The following is a 16374-nucleotide window of genomic DNA, read 5'->3' as shown; positions in this document are numbered from 1 at the left end:
CCGCCCCCTTCCCCCACCACAGGGTCCAGTCCCAGTCTCATTCTGAGCCTCTAGATTCTATCAGGTTCTACTCTTTCCGCCTCAAGCCCCGCCTTCAAGCCCCGTGGCCCCTCCCTGCAACTGCCAATCTTTATGGAGACTGACCCGCATGCCGCTACCAGGTAAAGATCCAGAAACGCCAGTCCAATCCAGAAGCCTGACTGTGCTATTGGTCCCCGTTCCGGTGCTTAGCTGTGGCAGAATAGTAGCTGTTACGGGTTCGCTGCCAGCCACCCGCTCCAGGGCGCCCACGTGGACTGGCTCCCGGGGGTAGGGCACATCCAGGGCAGTGTTAGGCAGACCAAGGGTAGCTGCATTGGCTAGAAACGATACACAGATAAGACAAAGCATAGATGATGAGCCTGGTGACCCGGCCTCACTCCTGCCACGCATGCATATAAAGGTGAAAAACAGTTTTAGAAGGGTGAAAAGGCTGGGTGTGGTGGCACCGGCCTTTAATCCCAGCATTTGGGAGGCAGATTTAGGTGGAATCTCTTGAGTTTCAGGCCAGCCTGATGTACAAAGCAAGTTCAAGGACAGCCAGGGCTACACAGAGAAACCCTGTCTCAATAAAACAAAACAAAAAAACCAGTAACAGAGTGACAAGTAATGTCTTTACCCACCATCCACACCTTGAGCAAGTGTGGACCCTCCAGAGCCCTGAGCCTGACTTACTAGGAATAATGAAGGCGGTTGTAGGCAGCTGGGGGTGGAGACCTGCGCTGTCTCTGGCCACCATGTGCACGTTGACCTCCCCTGTGGAAGACCCTTTCACTGTCCTTAGTATCTCCATGTCAGTGTGCCCCTCCATCCAGATGTGTCTACAAACCAAACACAGCCACCAGGGTGATGAGGACAGGGAGAGGAGGGGCTTCTTGGAGGAGAAACTGGCCATTCTCAAGCCAGCAACTTAGAAAGGTTTCATCTCTGAGACGACGTTTTAGGACGCCAGCAGCAGCTGTGACTCCTGGCCTTTACCTAGGTTATTGCTAGAACTCTGGCCAGATCCTGCATCCTCCCCTGCCTTTTATTTGTAAGGGTGGGCATAGTGGTATGTGTGAGGAACCCCTAACAGCGTGCACACTATGTGTATGAAAATTGATTATAGGATACATGACTCAGGCCAAGATCTGGCTTTGACCAATGACAAGGGCCAGGCTAAGTCCAAATTCACTACTTTCTAGGTCCTCCACTTCCATTCCCTATCTTTGAGAACTCAGTCTTCATGAACCATATTCTACTCTATCCAAACAGGATTGGTCTTTGTGGAAGGTGACATCTTCCCTGACTCTGCCCTTTTGTGTTTCCCCATACACCACTCCCTATAAGGCCAGGCACAGCCGTGGAGGATTCGGTTGAAAGGGGGTTTGTAAAGCCTCCACTGAAACATCTGTTAAACACATACACATACCTGAATAGCAGAAGGGTGGCATATGAGACCTAGTCAGCACAAGATCCAGAAGCCGGGGGCTTTAACTTACTAACCAAACATGAATCCTGTGTTCAAATCCAGAAGAGAGGTTGGGGGATGGATGGAGAGAAATGGAAGAGAAGAGAAGAAATTGTATTCTGTGGTGTGATTGCTACTCAGCGCCTCCTAGCAGCACTTGGCAATGGCGTCTGGCATATATGATAAGGAAGGAGTGTGAGGCTTAGCTTAGGACGGAGTTTTGAATTGGTCTCTCAGCGTCTCTACATTTACTTAATACCTGTGATTGCAGATAAGTAATTTTCCCACTCTGAGCCCCAGATTCTTAAGTATAAAATAACATAAAAATGATGATGGCACCTACCTCAGGGGGCTTTGGTAAATGCTGGATGTGACGGAGTGATACCAGAAGGTCTTCAACAAATAGGGATCCTCTCGCTCCCTTCAGACAGAAGCTCCAGGGAGCTTGGCAGCTTCCAGCCAGTAACATGGACCCTGCCTACTTGCAAAATCAGGTGCAATGGCTGCTGTTTCATGCCCACCCTCCTTCCCTCCTGCTCGCCTTGTTTGTTCACTTATTTCCTAGGCTTTCCTCCCTAAAACACAGAATATGTTATAGATGTCTATCATTAAAAGTCTAAAGCTGTGGTATAGACAGGTAGACAGGGTCAAACAAAACGAGTGTTTAAAACTTGCAGTCCAGAATCCCCCAAATTTCAGTCCCAATTATTTTGCTTTTCATGGCTGAAGAGTTTGTACCACTTAGAAATATTTACTTTGATTTTACGTGTATGGTTGCTTTTGCTGGAATGTTTGTGGGCACCATGTGTATGCAGTACCTGTTGAGGCCACCAGAGGGCTTCTGATATTCCCCCTCAAGCGGCACCCCCCCTTCCCCAACTGAAGTTCCAGTTGGTTGTCAGACACCACGTGAGTGCTGGGAACTGAACCTGGGTCGTAGGCAAGAGCAACGCGTGCTCTTAACCCTGCGCCATCTCCCCACCCCCACCTTTGCATCACTTTTTTTTTTTTTTTTTTTTTTTTTTGTAGTTTTTCGAGACAGGGTTTCTCTGCATAGCTCTGGCTGTCCTGGAACTCACTTTGTAGACCAGGCTGGCCTCGAACTCAGAAACCCTCCTGCCTCTGCCTCCTGAGTGCTGGGATTAAAGGCGTGTGCCACCACACCCGGCTTACTTTTAATTGTTTTAAATAAAACAAATCTCGGGGCTGGAAAGATGGCTCAGCAGTTAAGAGCACTGACTGCTCTTCCTGAGGTCCTGAGTTCAAATCCCAGCAACCACATGGTGGCTCACAACCATCTGTAATGGGATCTGATGCCCTCTTCTGGTGCGTCTGAAGACAGCTACAGTGTACTTACATATAATAAACAAACAAACAAACAACAAATCTCTTGTTTCAAATACTGGAGAGGTCAAGAAGAGTGGCTTATTCAAAAAACTTTGTTTCAAAAACCAGTCCCACGTAGCAGGTGTCTCAGAGAAGAAGCTGAAGCTGGCCTTTCTAGTCCAGCTAGATGCCAGGTCTCAGCACTTCACTGCACTCTGGGGGCCATCGGTGCCACCAAGACAAAGGGCTCTCGGGAGGCTTATACTTTAAAGATAAAGGATGAGTGAGGTTGGCGCTGGGACGGATTTGAAAGATGTTGTGTGACGATGGTATTTGAGACAGAGAAATGACTACAGGGAAAAGAGTGGAGCCTTGGAGAACCAAAACAGGTTGGGAGGGCAAAGGGGACCCGTGCCAATGAGAGAAAAGCATTGAGTGAGACCCTTCTGGAACATAATGATAACTGTCAGTCACTGGCCCGGGAAGTGTCTCTCGAGTGCTGTCTCCCTCAGTCAGCCATAGATGATTAGTTCATAGAGGGCTAGAAAGACCCCATGCCTTTACCTTCATTTGAGGGCTCTCTGCGAGGCCATCTCTGGTTCAGGGCTTCCTGCTCCTCAGGCTGTGAGGCCTCTGCTAGGACTACGCCAGCATTTCAACATCTCTGCCAAATCTTGCTGGTTTCACAAGGCTACTCTCATAAACCTGGTCTATGATTCCAGGGAGTCCTACCTAAAACAAGAGTGGTTGCACACAGTAGATGCTCAATAAACTATTTCTGAATGTGTCCCTGCTGTTGTCACTTGCTGTCGAGTTTTTGACAGATGCCTGTCTGCCACCAGGCAGGCGCGCGCACGCACACACACACACACACACACACACACACACTACCCAGAGTTTTTTGAGACCACAATACAAACAGCAGACATCCAATAAAAGCCCCGGTGGTAGGTGCTGGAGAAACAGGGCAGGTAGTAGTGGATGCACACAGCACACTTGGGGGTGGGGTGGGAGTTCCCCCAGCTCGCTCTCTGCCGCAGCTAGCCGATAGAAGCAGTCCTGCGCGGCTGGAGTATCCAAAACCCCCACCCACCTCCTTGGGACTAATGCAGACAGTCGCGGGAGGGGCGGTCACTGATCTGTCCGCTCTGCCTAAGGGTTACTTTTTAACCGCTAAAATGGCGGAATTCTTTACATCACACCCCCCCCCTTATTTCCAAAATTGTAAAAATCCTGTTTTCTGCTAAAAATATTGAAGATCAATTACAGTGGAAAGTTTGCCAAATGGCCTATGGATAGCCCACACTCGCCCTCCACACCCTTTTATTAATGGAAAACTCTTGATTGCATCTCTCTGCAAGGCCGAGGCTCTGCCCTCCCTACCGCTCTGGATGCAGAGAGTCAGTGGGCTCGCTCGCCGGCAGCCAGCAAGCCCCCACCTGCAGCGCCACAGCCCAGAGTCTGCGGAGCCACCTCCCCAGCCCACAGCCGGTGCCGCAGGAGCTGGAAAAGGACCTGGGGCGGTGCCTGCGGCACCCCAGGATTCGCCGTGCTGACCGGGATTGGGGTGTGGCGACCTGGGAGCGCCCAGCCAGAGACCACTGCCCCGTGCTTACCTGCATGGCTAGCGGTTGCCGCCCGCACCGAGCGACCGACCGTGGGAGCCTGGTGCGGCGCGCGCCTGCGCACACAGGGGGGCGGGCCTGTTCCCTGCAGAGCCGGCGCCGAGCTCCTTTGCTGGAGTGGGGGGTCTGCATGGCTATGGCCTAGGTTGCAGCTTTTGCTTTCCGTCGGAGCCTGGGGCTGCAGGCTTAATTGCCTCTTCCCTGTAAAACCCGCTTGCTGCTCTGGAGAAGTGGGTGGAGATTTTTATAGTATCCTGGGAACCACGGAGCCGGGAGAAGCAGGCAGCCTGATGGATCTCCTCCAGCTGGTCTGTACCCGGCAAGGCTGCAACCCTTCCTAAGTCGGGTTCCCGATTTGGAGAAGGGGACTTAAGGAGTTTCAGGGAACTCCTAGGATGGGTAAAGAGCACGCACAGCCAGAGCAAGGAAGCCATGGGCTTGGCTTGGCATCAAGAACCCCAGCCGCACCAGGCTTTGGATGACCCACTGGTTGACGATGTGCCCTGGAAACATCACTCACTGTACCTTCTGCGCTTCCATTGAACATTGGAAGACTATCATGAGTCTAGAGTTCGAGAATGGTTCCTTTTGTGTCGATTTGAGCAAATGTGCTCAAAGCAAAAGGCTCCTCTTGTGCCTTCCATTTCCTTAATTGATCTGTCGCTACTAGACCGCTTTTATTGGTTCTAACTCTGGCACCACTACTGCGTCTGTATCATCAGAGACTTGAGTAACTCAGGAGTTTAAGAGACCCCGCACTCTAGGAAGGAGACCCACCACTTTTTAGAACCCTTGGTTCCGAGCAGTGGGTACTAATGTCTTCTGATTGACTGATCCATGTGAAAGAGGTTAACTCTTCAGCGCCCCAGTTCCCGCTTACACACTGATTTTTAATTCTACTCCCTTATTTTGCAGAAAACAGGTCTATTTGGCTTAGGTGGTAACCATCAGCCAAATCTTTAGACTTAGCCCGGATGAAAAATACTCATTTAAATGGTATATTCTCCCAATTGCTGTGATCAAGTTTAAATTTATGTAGATCTTAACTATTCGTTACATGTGTTCTGCTTTGCCTCCACGGTTTTAATCACTTTGTATTTTTAGGAACAAGATTAGTCAGAGAAGGATGGAGATAACCATATCCATGGAAGACTCTTTACACACACCAGTTCTCTTATTTCTATCCAGACTCTACTTATTTAAAGATTTCAAAATGGTTAAGTATTACAGTGGTAAACCTATTTGAACACATGGCTTCTCAATTACAAATCTTTTTTAGTGATTCAAATAGATGCAATGAATTTGAGCAGGTGGGACCCAGACAGCTCATAGACATCAGTTGCTATTTTTTGCTCTTTTACATAGTAACTGGTCTTGTACCTGACTTGCTCATTCCAGCACCCTCAGGGATGGAGAGACCCTTCTAGGCTGAAGTGATGTGGGCAGCTCTGCCCCTATGCTCACTTTACCCTGCGGGCTCCTGCCTGCTTTTAGGAGGAAGTCCAAATGTTTCCTTTATAGTCCACCTTCTTCCCAAGAGTGGGCCCAGATGGTGTTGCCATACAGAGGTATGGAGGGAATTGTTTGGAAGCAGCCCATACTTCCTGTTTCTATCAGAACTGAAGTCACTGATTCAGTAGTTCAAGGATTTCAGAAGACCAGGGGTTTGCCCTCCCTGTGTGAAAACGTTTCTGCTTCTATAGACACATCATACTGTGCAAACTGGTAATCTTAACAGAAACCCAAGGGCTGCATAAAGATACTACCAGAGGGCTTAGAGAGGTCGCTCAGTGGTTTAGGGCTCTTGTTGCTCTGGCTGAACACCAAATTTGGTGTTTGGGGACCATGAAATCGGCCTGTGATAACCTTACTAGACTATGTGGAGGACTAGGAAAACACAGGCCATTTGGGGTGGGGCTCAGAAATCATTTACTTGGATGCTCCGCGCTTAGTGGAGACAAGTCAGTCATCCATGGAGATCAAATCCCTAAGCTCATACCCATCTGCATTGGAACTCTAGGTCTGCCCCATCCTTTACAAAGTATTCTGTGTATATGGTGTGTGCATGCAGCCGGCATGTGCCAATGGCTCATGACGAGAGCAGAGTAAGACTTTGGGAAGTCAGTTCTTTTCTTCCACCAGGGATCCAACTGATGCCAAGCTTGTGCAGCAAGTTTTTACCTGCTCCATCGTCTCCCTGGGCCTACCCTCTTGGCAGTCATACAGAAGCCAGAAAGGTAATAGAAAACCAGTCCTGGGCCAAGTCATTCACTTGTAGAATTCAATGTACTACACCACAGTGCCCATTTAACTATCAGACCTATTCAGTAGAGAGAATAGTATCTACAGAGATGTATGTACAACTTGAGAATATCAGGGCACAAAGGCATATTCATGTAGTCTTGGTGACTCGGGAGCCTGAGGCAGGAATGACTGAGCCCAGTTCTGGTATTGTTAGGTTACCTTCAGACTACTTTGTATGCATGAGTGTTCTACCTGCAAGTTATGTCTGTGGTCTTGTGTATGACTGGATCCCCTGGAATTGGAACTGAAGTTGTTGAACCACCACGTGGGTGCTGGACTTGAACCTGGGTCCTCTAGAAGGGAAGCGCATGCTCTCAACTACTTAGCCTTCTTGTGACTTAGAATGGCCTGTTTGGAAATTTGGCTTGGTAACAGAATTGTACCAGGAATAACTTAGTTTGGTTTGTGTTTACACATTCTAAGTTTTGTAAGCACACACATGCTCATGTGTCCAAAAGACAGCTTTTAGTTCTCTTTGGATGATGTGGCTCTCAAGGATTGAGCTCAGGTTGTGTCAGGCATGGTGGCAAGGTGATTTTACCTGTTGAGCCATCTCTTAGACTCCCATTTTGGTCTAGGCTTTTTGTTTATTTTTGGGTCTAGTGATTGAGCTCAATCCAAAGCAATGGCCGGAGAGCTTTCCCAAGCTAGTCACCATAGGAGGGGGAGCTCATAATTTTGGCTCATAAGCCTGCCCTTAGACTGCAGATGCTACAGCAGGTTATGTTTTTTTTGTCTGTTTGTTTTGGTTTTCCCAGATATTGTTTCTCTGTGTAGCCCTGGCTGTCCTGGAACTCACTCTGTAGACCAGGCTGGCCTCGAACTCAGAAATCCGCCTGCCTCTGCCTCCCGAGTGCTGGGATTAAAGGCGTAGGCCACCACTGCCCCCATCTCTGCAGCAGTTTTTGAACCCATCCACAGGCCATGGAAGCCTGGGATTTGAGATGTCTTAGTAGTGCAGAATAGAGGGGAAAAACTATGGGGCAGCCATGACTCAGTATGATCAGGTCCTTTAAAAATGTACAAGGTTCCAGATGCTCTGGACAGGTAATCCAGCTGAATCAAGCATTCAGATACAGGACAGGGTGACAATGGAATCCAGCCCTGCAACCTCAAGGCCCATTGCTATAAGTCCCTCTTGCTTGTTACTTCCTTTTTGGTCATAAGCACTCAGTGCTCATTTGCCTTTGCAATGACACCTGGCAAAAAACAGGTCCCCCCCCCCACTGAGGGGGAAGGCTGGACTAATAAGACTTCCCTTCTCTTTCCCATGTCCACCTTGTTTGCACAGGCTAGTAATAAGCATGAACATGTGACCTTTCACCAAGCTGGCTAAATAGTTCAAAAGGGACAGTACAATTACATAAGACTTCACTTAGGAACTTTTGAGAACTTCCTTTTATACTCATTGATGCAACTGGTTAGCTCCAACTTCCTAAGCTGAGCACTGAAGTGTCCCAATACTCACCTATAGTGAGTTTGCTCTTCATGCCTTAGAGTCAGTACAGTACACTAGTCATCAGATGGTAAACTGGGGGGGAAGAACTATGTACTGCTGAGGGAATACTCCAATTCCTCACCAGACCACCACCAAGGCCAGGAGATGGCTCAGTGGCTAACAAAACTTGCTAATTCTGGTCACTTAGGTTCAGATTCCCAGAACACAGGACAGGACTCCTGAAAGCAGTCTCTGACATTCATATACGTACCAGCCAGACTGTCAATGACTTCAGCATGAATGATTTCACTTTGTCCTGCTGGGCCTAGTGCAGAGCAGTGCAAACCAACACCTTTTACAAAATTTCACAACTTCTTCAGAGCTTTTAGGGCCATGTAAGACTAGATTCTACTCAAGTGTTTTCAGGGCTGGGACCTGAGAAGCTGTGGATTTTCACCAAGTTCCCAGGTGGTGGTCTAGGTGAAATGGTAACTACCTAGAATCTACCCATTTAAAGCAAACGCAGGACAGATTCTAACTAGCAAAACCAAAACTGGGAAACTACCTAACATTCATCTATTTTTGACCAATACGAAACAATGGAAAAATGGGACTCCTCTCTTTTGGGACAATCTTACCCATGTAGATCCTTATCTCAAAAATAACCTTATGCTGGATTACAGGTCTTTGCCACATTTGGCAAGACTGGAGATTTAGATGCCCTCTAGAATTATGTTCTATATTAGCATTAAATGTCAAGGCTACCTTCAAAATTGGAAGTGCCAGGTATATATTGTTAAAGGTAGATGCTTAAGTGGACAGGGTTCATTCCACTATCCTTGTTTTAAACTCAGTATAAACGTAACAGCAATAGTCAAATGTTATGGCATATGCTTGTAATTTCAGATCTCAGCAGGTCGAGGGAATACTTTTGTGAACTGAAGATCACCTAGGTCAGAGCAACTGCCTCAAAGCAGGAATATAGCATATTTAGTACACAAAAATCATTCATGAATGAACAAAATCTCTGCTTTGTCTACTTTTAACTGGCTAGGATAACTAGGGCTCAACTCTGAAGCAGTTACTATTTAATGACTGAGGCAAGTGCACTAAGTGTCTGTCTTTAAGAACACTCACTATTAGACACTATCTTATAGTTGGGGATATAGCTAGCCCATTTCCTCATGCTTACACAAAACAACTCTCCATATCCCGTTCTGGCCCTGAGCGAGGGGCATACTTCTTTCAGATCACGGGAACTTCTGAGCTTACTTTACTATTCTTTTCGCCTTTTCCTAAAAAAACAAAATCCTAAAACCCCTTTCTGTCAAGAAGAGCCTCTAAAGTAACAGTACTACATACATCCTGCTATCAAAGATGGATTTTGCCACACTTCCTTTTATTTTGGAACTGAAATTCCTTTCTGATCAAACTAGTGTCAATTACTAAAACTTTCAATTTTGAAAAATGTATTCATTTAACAGAATATTTATCGAACAGATTACTCATTATTTAAGGCAGAACTCTATTATCATGAATTGAGTAAAATCATGCTACTTATTACTCATGGTATGAACAACTGTTACAAACCAGACAGATGTGTGGTAGCTGATGTATAAACCCCAGCAGTATGAGGTGGGACATAGGATTGCAGAGTTGGAGGCAGGCTCTGAATGGGTGGTACCTATCTTAAGAAAGAAGGGACAAGTCAGCTGTGATAAAGTCCTTGTTAGTAATACTTCCTGAAGGTCAAGTCCAAAGTCATCCTTCGCTGTAACTAGTGAGATTATGTATGTATATATACACATACACACTAGTATAAGATATAAATAGAATACTGTAAATAGTGGTGACTTCCAATTAATAGTAATTAATTAGCCTCAAATTATTTTGTACTCCAAGAAGTGTCTGCTTCCGACAGTTTCTTGCTAATTACATCCAGAGCCATCCTGCCTTAGCTTCTCATGCTATCAAAAGTGTGTACTATATTATAACTTGACCCTATGAGTCTGTGTGAGAGAGCTGCACACCAACGAGGATTGTGTACCTGCTAAGATCACATGCTCAACTTGAGCCACACATGAAGCCCTGGATTATTTCTATAAACACAAAATGAAACCCCACACTTGGTTCCACATCATGTATCCAAAATCAGGTCAACCACAGGCAAAGCTTCTGAGAACCAGGTTAAGCAATGGGACTACAATGGTATTGACAGATAAACTTGCAAAGAATAAGTGTGCCCTAGGTCCAGGACTAAGGGACATTAGGTTAAGCAGTTCAGGTATTTAAAACTTCCTAAGTTGACTGTGTTGAATAATGTCAACTACAGATAAAAATGGACATGAGTAAACACATGAAAATAAAACAAACCATCTACTTACTTGAAGTCCCCAAACCCTGCTTTCTAGAGCTAAAACAAGAGAACACATCAATGGTAGCTAATGGTTAACTCTACTTCAAAAAGAACTACCTGGCAATTATTTGGTGCCAAGGGACAACACAATAAATGAAGAACAAGTCTTTCCCTTGGTAAGCATTTTATTGAGATAAAGCATAAAGTAGGTTAACAAAGTAGAAAAAAAATATCCAAGATGAAAGCAATGTTAACACAAGAGGAGTGGGAACATAAAGGCTGAAGTAGGTAGGACTCAAACTGGCCATAAAGGCACTGTGGCATACAGATCAAGAAACACTATCACGTCCAACAGGACTCAAGATGTTCCCCACTTCTCTTGTGCTCTTTTATCAGTTGGTGTCGTTGATATTCCACCCAGGGCACCAACCAATGTGTGCAGGATGGATTCTTCGATTCTGCGCATTAGTTGGTAGGGAACTGAATTCACTCATCAGTAAGAAACTAAAACACTTTAAGTCAGTCAATTCTGCTAAGGCCAATGCTTTAAATGCAGTTGTTTGTTTAGTGCATTTAATAACGAGAGTTTACAGGCATGAAAGCCTAAATTTCAAATAAAATGGCCTTTGTCCCCACTAGAAAAACTGTATGGGTATTGGCATTCACCTATTCATTATATATTTATGAGGGCAGCTAAAAAATAGTCTAATGCCTCTGTCATGTACTACCACACTAACAGAAGGCAAGCCCAGCAGTTGCATGCAGTCAGAAAGTCAAATTTTACTATTAGCCTTTCCCCTTTTAAAAGGCTGTGGCTCAGAAAGCTTTTAGTTTTCCCTGAAAATAAAGAGAACTTTGGTCAAACCCAATTCTTAAAGAGCCATCACATTTGTTTTTAAGTAGGTAAAATAGTAAACTACAACCAGTTTTCTTTAAATTCTGAAATTTACACTGGAAAAATAAACCTATTTCTTATAAACATCTAAACAAAGCATCAAAGAAAAGACTAAAGCAGCAGCTTTGTTTGACACTATGTTCCTAAAGCTAGTCTGTAAGATTTTCTAACAGGATAAATGTCTTGAAAACATTCCCCTTCCCCTGTTCCCAAGTATTCCCAGCTATAGACACCTACCTAGGCCCTTGAACCTCTATTTTTCCACACAGCCTTGCCTTATTGCATGTCCTCTGATTATTTGGCCCTACAAACCAACTCTATGTACGTTATAATCTATAATCCAATTTTTGCTAGATTATATAATAACAGACAAGGAAGGTATTAAACCTGAGCCAATCCATCTACACCATTACTAAAGAATGAGGCTAAGTGTTTGGGATGAAATGACTTCACAAATGTCTGAATAATGGAAAGGCTGTAAGGTAATTGTTGATTGCAGTTTCAACTAACTGGGCTTTCGGATGTATGGAAACTACAATCGAGTTATTCCTACACATTTGCACTATTTATTTTAACTTGGTTTCCACAGCATTCGTAACGCTTTACTTATAAAGTATGAAGCATTTTAGTTTATCCATGTCACTGTTTTTCAAACTAACCACAAATGCCCCACTAATACAAAGGGGACTGATTGGAAAATATCTTAGCCAAATGTCTAAGCACCTGTTAAATATAATCACCTTTCAGCAGAAAATGTAGCATATATGCTTTTTCAACTTTGAATAACTAAATTTCTAATTCTGTTTTTCAAAACATTAAAGACCACCAAACCATACATTAACACTAATCACGCGACCACCTCCAGAGCACAGATATAACAAGATCCCAAGTACTAGGACCCACTTCTTGAAAAGTTCAAATTGTAATCCTTTAGTTTCTTTTATTTATCTTGTGGCACTAACTACAAAGTTCCTTTTACTTTTAATTCAACTTATTAAAGGGATAGACAAAACACTTTGGTAGATTAACAGCACAAAATAAGGTTAGCCAAACTGAATAATTTATTGCTGGTCTGAGACTTGCCTTGTTTCACACTCACGTAGAATTTACACTGTCTCCACACATGGCAGGCAGGGCCTTAGGAGTGACCTAGTCAATAAGGCAATCACCTTGGTAGCAAACTTTTATTTAAATCTTACATAACTCAAGCTTTATAAAAAGCCAACATAATTGAAAATTTGGGTTCTCCCTCTAAAGCCTGCAGTATTCAAAGCTTGAACAGTTAATTTAAAAATAAGCAAAACAAAACAACAGAACCCTGCAGCAGATCCTGCTGCAATACTTTAAAAAAAATCTAAATGAGCTTAATCTTTACAAAAGTTATTTTAGCTCAAAGGCTACAAAATCAAAATTATCTTAATTCTACAAAGAAGGGAGAGGGCTTCATACCACCATTTTAGAACCTCATCTTTTTCTCATTAAATTTGGCCACAAATCAAATTCCGGTGTTCCCTTTTCAGGAAATCCTCTTAAAGAAGAGGCGAGTACAAACTCGGAAGAGTAACTGCCTAAGCAAGTAGGAAAGTGTTCCATTATAGTGTGCAAAGAACGTAGAGTTCAGGGTTAATCTCTGGAACTTGATCTGGACCTCGAACGAGATCTAGAACGGGACCTTGAAGCTCTTTTTGGCGGAGGGGACATGGACCGAGCCTTTGAGGGCGGAGCAGGTAGAGGCGAGTGGGACCGAGACTGGCTCCGGGATCTGGACTTTGACTTTATATCTCCTTTGCCGTTCTCTTTGGGGGACCGAGACCGGGACCTACTGCGCGACTGCCCATACTTATCCTTAGACCTGCTTCTCGAGTGGGAATGGGAGCCCCGGTCAGACTTGGGCTTCGATTTGCTCTTTGATCTGGATTTCCTGCCTTTTGAGCGGGATCGGGATCGACCTTTGCTCCGAGACCTAGATCTGTACAAGAAAAGCCAGATTTCTTTCAGTATCTTGTCAGAAAACACCTACACTCCATCAAGTGGTAAAAATTAAGAGACCCAATACCACATTATTTACCGGGAGCGACTTTTTGAGATACTTCGAGATCTACTGCGGCTGCTTCTGCGACTCCTACTCCGAGATCGTCTTCTAGACCGTGATCTACACACAAGAGACAGTGATGTTTTAATCTTTTCAAGAATATGTTTTAACTACCCATCTGTGGCTGGAGTATCTGCTTACTACAACCAAGAAACACCGTAAATACAACTAGGCAACAACTGGAAAAGACAAGCCTCCCCCCAGTCCTCGTTACCTGGATCTACTGCCAGAGTAGGAGCGCCTATGGCTTGTTCTTGGCTTATCTTCAATAAGCCTAATATTTCTGCCATTTATTTCTGTACCATCCAGTTTATCCAAAGCACGCTTCATGTCGGAGTAGGATCTAAATTCAATCACACCCTCATTTGTTCGTTCTTTGTGAGCATCTGCATAAGTCACTTCTCCTGCCTGCCGCATGAAATCCTAAAACAGTTAAGACTGATAAGCCCCAGAAATCTAAAGCAAGGCCATGTAGCCAACTCTTAAGGAAAGTAACTGCTGTCTTTTAAACCCCAGGTACATACCTTTAAGTCTTGCCAACTGCAACGACTAGACAGATTTTCTACAATAAGCCTGTACTCTGTACGAACAGGTGGTCCATATTTGTCTCTGCCAGAAGTTCTCCGACTGCTGTATCCACCTCCACCACCTTTATCACATGAAGGGAGTAATTAGATGCGTTGCAATGACAGGCATGCATGTTTTTGAAAGTTAGTACAAACATAGCAACGTTTATTACTGGAGTAGGACTTTGCTATTATACTGCTAAACCCTCGATACATTTGTGATTTGCCACAAATTAAATTAAGGGCAAGTCAAATAGACTAAACCCAACTAAACCTCTCCTACAATCTGTTAGAGAGTGACTGCTCCTTTATTCAATTTACCTCGCTAAGTTTTATTTTACAGAACATTGTAAAATATAAAACTTAACTGATTACATGCATTTCTACATTTTACAAAAATGTTTACTAGTTACACTAAGTACTTACATCACAGTGTGAGGTTTTTGGTGGTGGTTTGGCCACAAAACACGCAAGGTAACAGTCACCTAGTTCAGATTAACCAGTTTTGTCTAACCCTTGGAATCCTCACCATCACCCTGCGTCTAATGGCAAAAGGCTGCTGTCGTCATGGCTTCCGGTAAGGTCAGCCAAAGGGTCATAGGGCAAGGGTCACACAATGTATGGAAAAGCCAAGGCCAATCAGGAAAGGCAGTCATCTTAGCCTCAGTGGACACAGCCTCAGCCCCATTGGTCACTTTCAAATTGAAACATCAAGGACTTGTTAAAAAGTTGGAATTCAACATGCAACAATTTCAACATTAAACATTTCACATAACCAAAATCCCCCCAACCCCCTCCCAGTAACATGCCCCAACTATTTCAAATACAGCATAAAGCTTATTTAGATTTACTTTGTGGTACTATGCCACATTACTTAGTTTAAAATGGCATTTTCTTTGCCCCCCATCAAGTCTCCTAGCTCCTAAGACTTAGACTTCAAGCTCCTCCCATTTCCCCACCCCCGGCCCCACCTCCACCCCAGCCTTCCTCGAAACTTCCTCAACGCTAGCTAACCAGCACTGACAGATAAGCAAAGGGGCATACTACAAATACAGCCAGCCCTCGCTTTCAATGGCAGAACCCAAGTCAGTGCCAAAGAGGGCCAACTGAAGCCACTCCTCCAAACTTAAGTCAACCGGCCACCCGACCCCATTCCCCGCGCTCCGGTGTCCCACGGCTACCCGGGCATGCGTGGAGGTAGAGGGGCCCCGGGAACACCCAGGGTCGACAAACCCCGACCTCCGCGCCTGCCCGGGCTGGGGAGGTCCCACCCTGCCCACCCCAGTGACTGCACCCGCCCTGTGCCCCCAACCTCCGCCCCCCCCAGGTACCCAGGACGCGGAGCGCGCGGGGGTAAGGACTCACTGCGGCTTCCGTAGCTGTAGCCATCGCGGTCGCGGCGCGGGCCCCGGGCGTGCTCTACGATCACGCGCTCGCCGCACAGCTCCTTGCTGTTGAGCTCGTACACGGCGTCGTCGGCATCCCGGGAGTCCTCAAACTCCACGAAACCGTACCTGCGGAGGGGCGGAGCGCGAGCCGCGCACCGGCGGGCGGGCGTGTCGTTAGCCGGCGCCGCGCGCTCCCGCGCCCTCCCCCCCGCGCACGCGCGCTCGGGGCGCCGCCGCCGCCATTTTAGAGGCCCTGCCACGCGGCGCCGCGGCCTTGGCCGCCTCGGGTCCTTGGGGGACCTCTCTCCGCCGCGGGGCGCGGCCTCCCAGACCCGACTCACCCATTTTTGAGGTCGATCTCGAGGAGGCGGCCGTAGCCGCTGAAAAAGCGCTGGATGTCCTTCTCGCGGACGTTGTAGCTCAGGCGTCCTATGTAGACGCGCGGCATGACCGTGGCCCACGGGTGTCCTCCGGGAGGCTGGCGGAGGGGCGGCGGGCCGCGGGGCAGGGCTGCGGTGCGGGTGCGGGGACGGCGAAGGCCCGAACACGCGCCTCACACCGCAGCGGCGGCCGAGTCAGCCACACAATGGTGCGCGCGCGCGCGCCGGCCTACGCTATAAGTGCCCGGGGGCGGGGCGCGGCGCGGCGCGTGACGTCGTCGCGCAGCACGTCCTCTCCCGCGCCGCGGACCGCTCGGGACGGCTTGGGGCGGCCCGCGGCGCGTGCGGGGCTTGCTGGGAGTTGATTTCGCTACTGTGATGTCCCCTGGCGCTGTGCAGCCATCAGCGTAAACAGCCAAGGCCCGGATCTTTTGAGTCGTGCCTACTAATAAACTGTTCTTGTGCCCAGGCACGCGGAGAACGAATTCTATTTCTCATTGGTTGTCCGGGCTGTC

General features: G+C 46.5%; 2 protein-coding genes across 3 annotated transcripts in view; both read right to left on the bottom strand.

Moving 5' to 3' along the window:
• L3mbtl1 (L3MBTL histone methyl-lysine binding protein 1) overlaps window positions 1-4533 on the bottom strand; it is a 34806-nt gene extending 30273 nt beyond the window's left edge. Inside the window, exons 1-4 of one of the 2 annotated variants that reach the window (XM_021155694.2) lie at window positions 4432-4533; window positions 3380-3547; window positions 715-860; window positions 145-359 (exon numbers count right to left, since the gene is read on the bottom strand). In XM_021155694.2, the coding sequence (XP_021011353.1) occupies window positions 145-359; window positions 715-850 (351 nt within the window). In that variant the 5' untranslated portion in view covers window positions 851-860; window positions 3380-3547; window positions 4432-4533. Of the gene's footprint in view, window positions 1-144; window positions 360-714; window positions 1096-3379; window positions 3548-4431 lie in introns of those variants that run through there. The other variant, XM_029469373.1, reaches the window with a different exon arrangement.
• Window positions 4534-10705: 6172 nt separating this feature from the next.
• Srsf6 (serine and arginine rich splicing factor 6) lies at window positions 10706-16085 on the bottom strand. The gene is made up of 6 exons (XM_021151078.2): window positions 15821-16085; window positions 15457-15605; window positions 14050-14174; window positions 13740-13948; window positions 13502-13585; window positions 10706-13402 (listed from the first exon to the last, which is right to left on the bottom strand). The coding sequence occupies exons 1-6, from the start codon at window positions 15925-15927 to the stop codon at window positions 13057-13059; spliced, it is 1020 nt and encodes a 339-aa protein (XP_021006737.1). The 5' UTR covers window positions 15928-16085; the 3' UTR covers window positions 10706-13056.
• Window positions 16086-16374: the final 289 nt, after the last annotated feature.

The sequence above is a fragment of the Mus caroli genome, chromosome 2, assembly GCF_900094665.2.
Source record: "Mus caroli chromosome 2, CAROLI_EIJ_v1.1, whole genome shotgun sequence".
In the NCBI taxonomy this organism is placed as follows: domain Eukaryota; kingdom Metazoa; phylum Chordata; class Mammalia; order Rodentia; family Muridae; genus Mus; species Mus caroli.
This window is presented reverse-complemented; position numbering and strand designations above follow the sequence as displayed.

Coding starts and splice junctions, on each gene's coding strand:
- Srsf6 (XM_021151078.2), bottom strand. CDS start 15,927: ATGCCGCGCGTCTACATAGGACGCCTGAGCTACAACGTCCGCGAGAAG. Junction 14,175..15,456: donor CTACAGCTACGGAAGCCGCA/GTGAGTCCTTAC, acceptor CATGTGATAAAG/GTGGTGGAGGTGGATACAGC. Junction 13,403..13,501: donor ATCTCAAAAAGTCGCTCCCG/GTAAATAATGTG, acceptor TTTCTTGTACAG/ATCTAGGTCTCGGAGCAAAG.